The following is a 10,267-nucleotide window of genomic DNA, read 5'->3' on the forward strand; positions in this document are numbered from 1 at the left end:
ATGTATTATTTAAGTTGGTTTGATTATTAGTTGATTTTATTGGTTCTTTTTACTGATTGATTGGTTGTTTTTATTGGCGGTTTATATATATTGGTTGTCTGAATATAAGTTGTTTATTGAAGTGGTTGACGAGTTTTAATATTGGTAGTTTGATGAACTACGAATGCAAAAGCCAAAAACGAAAGAAAAAAGTTACTCAAACAAGTTTTCTTTATTTTCCACTATCCAAAAGTCATTTCCTGAATGATGGAAACCTTTGTGGTCCCGCGTATAGATTGCGATATATGGCAATTCTAGTACTAGTTGTTAGAAAACGTTAGATCACATTTGACCTTAACAACTAGTAAAAAGAAGCTAAGAGCAACACTACAATAGTTACTTTTGTCGAAAAAACTCTCAGCTCAAAAGATCGCATGTAAAGAGTGTGACTCCATCCTCGCCTTATACTTGTATATTTAGTGGTGTTAGTTTTCCTTATTCTTGGGAGGTGACTGAAGCTAATTGAGAAATTAACTAGTGAAAAATTGAGTAATTTTAGTTTGATATAGTGAATCAAATTATATTATGATGTTTTCTTTAACCAAAGAAATCGTTAATACAAACAATTTTTGTTGAACCCTATGTTTGTTGTGCACTGTAAATTGTCCCATGTTGAAGAAAGAGGAGAGAAAGTATCACATTATAAGTTAGAGGGGCTACTTCTATTGTTGCCAATTGATTTTAGTATGAAACCTCCTTTGGGCTTGTAAGTGTACCAAACTCTCATCTTCCTTATTTGATTTCCCACACCCATTTTCAGTTCTACTACCAAATTTATCATGGTATCAGAGCTAGGTTGTTGGGCCTTTCATATTGGGCATTATCAAGCAACTGGATAGGGGGCCTCAATTGGATGTTCATTCACAATAAGGATTATTATTATTGTATACCTCACCAATATGTTCTAATTCTATGGACACTCGCACGTGAGGAGGGTGTTGTACTCCATGTTTGTTTTGCACATATGAGTTGTCCCGCATTGTAGAAAATGAGAGAAAATACCACATTATATTATAAGTTATAGGAGCTACATACCCCTAATATTGTCAGTTGGTTTTAGTATGGAACGTCCTTTAAACTTGTAAGTGAACCAAATTCTCCTCCTCCTTATTAGGTTGCTTTAGCTTGTCCCATTTTCAATTCTTGCTTAAGCTATATTCCCTATGTTTTAATTTGTTGAACCCACTCTAACTCTTTTGATGAAACTAAACTAAACCAACATATTTTGCTTGATAAAATAACACTCTAATAAGCTATAACAAAAAATTACTAACACTATAAGCTAACAATTATAGTAATCATAATAGAATAACCACCATGCATGTATCTTTATACTACTTGAAAACCACTTCACAACCAACTTCCATATATATCAAAATGCTACAAACACACAAGCAACAATGTACAATTGTGTAGATATTTCAAAACTACTCATACAAAGGGTAAATCCATACATATAATTAATTCCTTATCACCTTTGTAACCAACAATTATTAAGATAATAATCAACATTATTCTTTCCAAAGCAATCAACCTTTGCTAAACAAAAGTGAGTACTAGATCCAAAACAACATTTCACCTGACAAGTCTTTAAAACATAAGAAGCAGGGAAATTAACCCCTTTGCCTTGAACAAGTACACCCCACAATCTAGTTGCAGGAGAACAACAAGAAGAAGAAGATTCCATCTTTTGCATATTACTACTACTATTATTATTATTGCTATTATAGCTAGCATTATAAAACTCCAAACAACTAGTATTATTATTATTATTGTCTTCATTCTTTTGTTGTGTAGTAGTATTAGTACCAATTGTTTGTTGTTTGTTGCCACTTAATTCTTCCACCAAGATAATACCATTAGGGATGGTATAGCTACTCTTCTCCCACCTATGTTTCAGATTTGTCCAACTCTCTGATGTCGCTTTCTCCATTACCAATCTCATTTTTGTTGATGATAATTTTGAATCTTTGGTCCCATAATTTTCTGTGTAGATGTGCACTAGCAAAGGCCCCTCACCGACGTTCTTCACAATCTATATATCATATAATCATAGTGTTACAATAATATAGTATAAGTATTATTTTTTTTAGGTAAGAAGAAGGCGTCCTAATCAGATCGAAACGTCGCATAGGTCAACTCGGCTCGAGTTTGCAGGTAAGACCCTTTGGGAGTAGGGGGAATGGTAAGGGATCGGGAAATCCCCACCCCCAAAGTGCCTTTAGTGGGGTTTAATTTGATCCCACAACCTCAAGGTTGTGTGATACAAATCAAACCACTAGACCGAGTACTATTTAATATATATACTAGTATCTGGGACTGGGTGTTGCTCCGGGTTGGTACTGTTTTATAAATTTGATATGAATTTTTCCCCATTCCCATTAAAATATATTAAGAAAAACTCAACATTTAAAAAGTACAAATACAATAATGTGGACACTTAAAACATGATTAAAAGTTGGTTGAGATGGTCATGGGCTCAAATCTTGTTGATAAATATGGTGAATGAGAGGTGAGTGAGAGGTCATGGGTTCAAATCAAAATATAATTGCAAGATGTCATGAGTTCAAATCTTATTGCAAGCTAATTTTACTTTTGTTATTGACATGACCTATCACTTGTGTACACATTGAACAATTCTAGTGGAGTAACAGATGTGTCACGTGGCGTGTATACATTGTCACACATGTCTTTTAATATATATATATATATATATATATATATATATATATATATAATGAGAATCAACCAAATATTTATATAGTGTATAGTATCATGAAGTATTGTAGAGTAAGTCATGCATCACATTGTACTGCTCCCTGTCCTTTCAAAAAAAACAATATAGTAACAGCTAATAAGGTTAGTGTGTGTGTTTTGTTCTTTTATGATTGAAAATGTCAAATATATGTGTGTTTTTTTATTTCCTCTTTATGTAGTCCTTGAACTTATTTGAATTGTTTTAGAATTAGGCTGTGCGAAATTATTTATTAAAACTGTTGTTTTAACTTGTATATGTGGACCTGACTTACTAGACAAGATTTCTTACCCCTTATCTCAAGTTATTTGAGCTTAAAAGTCTTGTTGAATTTTTTCGGAAATCAAACTTATTCTTCTAACGAGTAAAATATTATTTAATAGCTAAATTTCGATTCATGTTTGTTGTGCACATCTACGTTGTTTCATATTGGAGAAGAGGATAGACAGTACTACATTATAAGCTAGATGAGCTACTACTATTATTGTAATTTGGTTTTAGTATAGAACATTCTTTAAACTTGTATGTGACTGAACTCTGCTCTTCTTCATTGGCGTGTCCAAGCACATACATTTAACTTTTATACATAGTTATAAATGTTGATTAACAAGTAATATGTTGATAAATATGGTGAGTGAGAGGTTTGTGAACAAGTAATAGCGGTAAATGTTGAATTATAGTAGTACATATATATCCGAACTTATCTTAACTTTTTTTTATGTGAACTAAGTTAATTATACAGACAAGTAACATGTTGATAGATACTGTAAGTGAGGTTTGTGGGGGTATCTTGGTCTAGGATGGACAACATAGCTGTAAATTTTCTTCCTTAATCATTATATATTATCGCAATAATTTGCTTAATTACGCTTTAATAGTGGTGGATCAGTCACTAAACATAATCTTTCGGGGACATACATATCCTTTGAAGTCTTAGACAAAATAATCAATTTACGTGCAGATTTGAATAAGTTTCGCCATAGCACTATAAAAAGTGTGATTATACGTGTACGATCCATGCAGTGATTTGAAGTATTGTTTTGTTTTACGAAATTGTCAACTGTCATCTCAATCAATCTAGTCTTGGATAAGTGAATAAAATTACATTTTGCATGTATATCTTTTTCTTCCCAAGTTCAAATTACTATACGTTGTTCAGCGCGGGAGATTTTTTTTTTTTAGTCAAGTAGTATCCTCCACCGATAGTAGGGAAAATCTCGCTCAGGAATACTATAGTTGATTTAGCTAATTAATAGTATCATTTTCGATTTCCACGAGGTTCTAAAATTGACTCTCACTCTAGACAAGTTGGAATGAGTCAACCTGTCAATGACCCTCATTTATCACTCACTTTTTTAGTATTTAAAGAAGCCACAACGACAAAATGAGAATTAATCCTAATATATAATATTTAAATCGGGATAGAAGCTCTAACCAACTGATCAATTTTTCACTCTCTTGTTTATCCCACATTAATTTGTAAAAAAATTTGAGGAGTGTCCTTTATAATCAGTAACAAGATTACAAGTAGACGATAATATTGACCTTTCAATTTGTATACTACCTCCGTTTCAAATTAATTGTTACAATTATACTTTTCACGCATGCCGATGCACTACTTTGAGCTTTTATATCTCTAATTTTGTATTTGTAAAAATATAAAAACTACATATAATAAAATACATACTAATACGAATCTAACAAGATCCCACATGACTATGTTTTTATTCACGTATAAATCACAAACGAGGGTCAAAGTGCAATTTATGAATAGTGTAAAATGTCAAAGTGTAACAATTAATTTGAAACGGAGGTAGTATATAAAAAATAAAATCTTCCATCACACTCTTTTTACCGTGCTCAGCCTTTCACAAATTGAAAGACTTTAGAGATTTTGTTTGAGGACTAATTGGAAAAATACTCGTTAAAGATGGGAGCATTCTAAATTAATTGAAAGTTGCGACACTCGTCATTCTATACCTAACGTTTAGGTGACATCAAAGCCTATAATGAGCTCTAACACTTTAAATGAATAGCGATATATTACCGTTTTTAGATGATCCGTTTTGACTTTTGTATTATTCATATGTGTAATTTTGACTACCTTTTGTGATTTATACTTAAGAAAAAATATAGTTATGTGAGATCTTTTTAAATTCGTCTCAATATATATTTTCATAATATTAACTTTTTGTAATTTTTGCTTATCGATAATTATGAAAAATATAGTTATGAAATTTTGATATTTGGAAACTTCAATATAATTTATCTTCTAATCCTATCTTATTAACTTTAACCATATCTCCTACTATTAGACTTTTATTGTCATAATAATACCATATCATACATGATATTATATCAACTAAGATAACATACCAACCTAAGCTACACATTGGCATTAATCCAACAAGATCCTACATATATAACTTTTTTTTTTCCTAATTAATGGTGATAACTAATAATCAAAGTCTTTCAAGTTTGATTTGAAATAGTAAGTTTTAAATCAATTATGGAACGAATATCTATACAAATATATTAAAAGGCGTGTGTGACAATGTATACATGCCACTTGTCACCTCTGTTATTCCACTAGAATTGTCTAATGTATACATAAGTCATGTCGAATAACAAAAGTAAAATTAGCTTGAAACAATTAAGATTTGAACCTGTTACCTCTTGCTATTATAACATGACACAATTACCACCTCAACCAACTTTTCATCATATTTTAAGTGTCCACAAGAAACATTTAAATTACCATCTAGCATAATACAATAAGAAGCCACCAGAGAATCAACCCTCTTGGTAAAAATAAACCCGGAGACCATCGCTTTGCATTATGAAAAAAGAAAATCTCACTTACAGAACTAAAGAAGTGGAAGTAAGGATGTGTAAATCAATAAACATTAAAAAAATCTAGAAATCTATTTAGCATGAAAACTCTCATGAAGATCATGTTTTTCATTTCCAAAACTCGAGAGGACAAATTTATTTGAAGGACCAGCGAGTTTCGTGCCTTAATGATCTTAATCAAAAAATGATATTTTCTCAACTAAAAATCTTTTAGCTAAAAATCTCTCAACGAGAAATGAACAAATGGGGTGTTGAGAGGCTTTTTCGAGGCAACACAAATGTGCCAAGCATCCGCGCAATGTTACAAGTCACATCGACTTTTTTTTAGAAATATTTCGGGAGAAAATATGACCAGGCCCGGAGAAGTACTTTCCCAAAAATAGCCAAAATTATTGAAGCTTATAATACAAGATTTCGTACTTTCCCGTGGCCCGAAATTCAAACGGCACAGGGTGTCTTCTAGGGACATGACATGTCATTGGAAAGAAGTCAAGTGACTTGGAATGAATATATGGATGCATTTATGTTCATTCTGAGGCAATTTTGGATTTTACGAGAAATGAACAAATGGGGTGTTGAGAGGCTTTTCAAGACAACACAAATGGTGCCAAGAACCCGCGCAAATTTACAAGTCACGTCAGCTTTCCTAGGAACGTTTCAGGAGAAAACATGACCAGTCTAGGATAAGTCCAAAAATGTACCAAAAACAGCTAAAAATGAAGGTTATAATACACGCTTTCGAAGTTTTCCAGGCCCGAACTACGGATGCCACAGGATGTGTCCTAGGGATATGGAGGTCATTAGAAAGGAGTCTTGTGGCTTGGAACGAATATGTGGATGCCTTTAGGTTCGTTTCAAGACAATTTTGGATTTCACGAGAAATGAACAAATGGGAGTGCTGAAAGGCTTTGCGAGGCAAAACAAATGGTGCCATGCACCCGAGCTATGTTACATATCACGTTGGTTTTCTAGAAACGTTTTGAGAGAAAATATGACCAGACCCGGATAAGTCCAAAAATGTCCCAAAAACAGCTAAACTTGAAGGTTGTAATACACGCTTTTGGAGTTTACCAGGCCCGGACTACGTACGCACGGGATGCCTCCTAGGAAAATGGGAGATCATAGGAAAAGAGTCATGTGGCTTGGAACGAATATGTGGCTGCATTTACGATAATTTCGAGACAGTTTTAGGTTTCACGAGAAATGAATAAATTGGGTGTTTATAGGCTTTTCGAGGCAACATAAATGGGGCCAAGCCCCGCACAACGTTGTCACGCCGGATTTCCTAGGAACATTGCGGGAGTAAATATGACCAGACCCGAAGAAGTCATAAAACGTCCCAAAAATAGCCAAAATTGAAGGTTATAATACACGCTTTCAGACTTTCCCGGGGTCTCGAGCTTCGAACGCCATAGGATGCGTCCAAGGAATATGGGAGGTCATTAGAAAAAAGTCATGTGGCTTGGAACGAACAAATGGATGCCTTTACGTTCATTTCGAGGGAATTCAAGGTTTCACGAGAAATGAACAAATGGGGTGTTGAGAGACTTTTTGAGGCAATGAAAATGGTGCCAACCACACACGCAACGTTACAAGTCACGTCGACACTCATAGTAATTTCTCGGGAGAAAATATGACCAGGTCCGGAAAAGCTCAAAAATGTCGCAAAAACAACCTAAATGTAAGGTTATATATAATATACGCTTTCGGACATTCCTTGGGCCCGAGCTACGAACGCCACGGGATGCCTCCTAGGGACATGGGAGGTCATAGGAAATTAGTCATGTGGCTTTTAACAAATATATGAATGTCTTTACGATCATTTCGAGAAGATTTAGATTTCACGAGAAATGAACAAATGGGGTGTTTAGAGACTTTTCGAGACAACACAAATGGTGCAAGTGCACACACAATATTACAAGACACGTCGGCACTGTTAAGAATGTTTCGGTAGAAAATATGACCAGGCCCGGATAAGTCCAAAAATGTCGCAAAAACAGCCAAAATTGAAGGTTATAATACACGCTTTGGACTTTCCCGGGGCCTGAGCTTCGAACGCCAAGGGATGCCTCCTAGGGACATGGGAGGTCATTGGAAAGGAGTCATGTGGCTTGGAATTAATATATGGATGTCTTTACGTTCATTGCGGGGTAATTTTGGGTTTTACGATCAATGAACAAATGGGGTGTTCAGAGGCTTTTCGAGGCAACACAAATGGTGCCAATCCCCCGCGCAACATCACAAGTTACGTTGACTTTCCTAGGAATGTTTTGGGAGAAAATATGACCAAGCCTGGAGAAGTCCAAACATTGTCCCAAAAAACTGCCAAAATAGAAGATTATAAGTAGTAAAAACTAAAGGTGACTCAATTTGATTTAAATTTATTAGCCGAACTCTTTTTCTGTTACAACAATGAGTTGTTTAGCATAAAAGTAACTCTTTAATTAACTAGAGTAGCAAAGGAACCACCTTTAGAAAATAAAATCAATTTTATAAGGCAAAGTGAGTAATTAATGATGGTTTTAATAAGATAAAGTAATGGCATTATTGTCAATTAGAGTTTTTTTATACCAAAATTGAAATTATTGCAATAGATGTGAGACTACCCAAAATAGTAACTATTGTAATATAAAAAGAACGGAGGAAGTATATTGTAACCTCGTCTCATGTACGAACCTATAATATGTTAAATTTCGTGTATTATAGGAGCCTTAGTGCTTTACCATTTAATACTACCATACATAATCTATTCTAAAAAAAAGAAATAAAATGTTGATGGAGACCATGGAACTAAGGAAAGCAAAGAGATAGAAACAAAAAAAATTGTGAACTATGTGCAGAAGGAGCTAGTCTTATAAGAGACCATCTCATTTTAATTTAAAATTAGGCATTTTTTTTGGTAAGATGAAGGGGACTCACTTGAGGAGGGATATGGAAAATTACTCAAATGAGTCCTATGAGGTTTGATCCATATAACCAATACTCCACCACCTCAACCTCAATTAGACAACTATTCAAGTTCAATATTAAGAAGAGAACATATCACGCACTTTTTAAATACAGTGAACAGTTTAAGTTATGTCGATTAACAAAAGTAAAATTAGCTTGCAACAAGCTTTGAACCCGTGACCTCTTGCTATTATAATATGACACAATTATCATCTCAATCAACCTTTAATCATGTTTTAAGTGTCCACATTATTATATTTGTATCTTTTAAATATTGAGGATTCCTTAATGTATTTTAGTGGGAATGAAAAAAATGCATATCAAGTTCGGAAACACAATACAAATCCGGGACAACGCCCGAGCCGAAATACTAGTTATTGATATTAAGAGGAGGTTTGAATCCTTATCACCCCACGTAAAGTTGAGGCATATGTTGTAGTGGTTTCACTTCTAGATAAATAAAATTCTCAATTTCTAGACTAAATGACTAGAGTTTGCTTGTGTATTGTGATCCCCTTATCTCCCGTCATCTTACAAAGATTATGGCCGCTTGAAGTAGAATTCTTGTGAGTGAGTAAATTTCCTATAAAAAAGTTATTAAATTTGTCGAGTATCTAGAAAAAAGGAAAATTAATTGTATATATACGGGCAATCCAACAAATCCTCATTAATATATCAACTGCTAAATGAGTCTAATGTAACCCTAAACAGAAATTAATCTAACTCAATCAAGTGCTAAGTTTCACCATATGTCACTAATGACGAAATCCTATGGGTTGAAAAATGTGAAACAACAAGCTCCAATAGTGTTACAGCTTGCAAATGTGTTCAAAGGAAATCTTTGCTTCATCTGCAATACATGTTGCTAAATATTTCACTTAGTTTAAGCGGGTGATTGAAGTAAGTCTTATAAATAATTTTATATTTTATCATTTCAGATTCCAAATATAATGATAGGACGATGAATAACTTGCAAAAGTGAGTGCCTAGCTAGCTTGGGTAATTAATAGGAGTGACAAAGTAGCTAAGAATACAAAATAAACTAACCTCGTCAATCGAATTATGCAACCAACGGTCAAGTAATACTTGTTGATCAGCCATTGTTTCCCTATCACCATTATTCCCATCCATTCCATCAACCATTGCATGAAATCCATTATCATCATATTCATAATTTCCCCTAATACCAATACAATTAGTACCATTATTAGCACTAACACAAAGGTCCTCCCTTAGCCTAGTACCACCACCAACCCCCTTACCAAAATTGCGCAAGTTTATCATTTTACTCCCTTGGAAGTCACTATGCAACCACCCTCGTCGGTTATTAACACCAATAGCTCGACGAACTCCACCAAAATACGCCGTCATTGCCATCTTCTTCAACACCGTTATGTTCGATCAATGTCGTTGGCATCGAAATCGTTAGCTTCCAATAACGTACGTCGTAACGAACGTTACACAAATTATTTTGGTACACTAGTTAGAATGTGTTTTGTTTGAGGAGATAAATTTATGGTTAATAACATTGATAGTTGTACTAAGTTTGAAATGTGTAGATTTTTGTGAGTTTTTATTCCTCATAAAATTTAGATTATGTGATATGAATCATTATCGTAGGAGAAAGAGATAAGCACTTTTGGCTGTGTTACGGTACACGTTCTTGCTCGC

General features: G+C 34.0%; 1 protein-coding gene across 1 annotated transcript; it reads right to left on the bottom strand.

The window, feature by feature from the left end:
• Positions 1 to 1,387: 1,387 nt before the first annotated feature.
• Positions 1,388 to 10,267, bottom strand: LOC104900518 (uncharacterized). The gene is made up of 2 exons (XM_010687942.4): positions 9,644 to 10,267; positions 1,388 to 2,074 (listed from the first exon to the last, which is right to left on the bottom strand). The coding sequence occupies exons 1-2, from the start codon at positions 9,971 to 9,973 to the stop codon at positions 1,511 to 1,513; spliced, it is 894 nt and encodes a 297-aa protein (XP_010686244.2). The 5' UTR covers positions 9,974 to 10,267; the 3' UTR covers positions 1,388 to 1,510.

This window comes from Beta vulgaris, chromosome 8, assembly GCF_026745355.1.
Source record: "Beta vulgaris subsp. vulgaris cultivar EL10 chromosome 8, EL10.2, whole genome shotgun sequence".
In the NCBI taxonomy this organism is placed as follows: Eukaryota; Viridiplantae; Streptophyta; class Magnoliopsida; order Caryophyllales; family Amaranthaceae; genus Beta; species Beta vulgaris.

What these genes read in the sequence shown, in the direction of transcription:
- LOC104900518 (XM_010687942.4), bottom strand. Translation starts at nt 9,973, where the DNA reads ATGGCAATGACGGCGTATTTTGGTGGAGTTCGTCGAGCTATTGGTGTT. An exon ending in TGCATAATTCGATTGACGAG is followed by an intron (nt 2,075 to 9,643) that starts GTTAGTTTATTT and finishes TATGATATATAG; the next exon opens with ATTGTGAAGAACGTCGGTGA.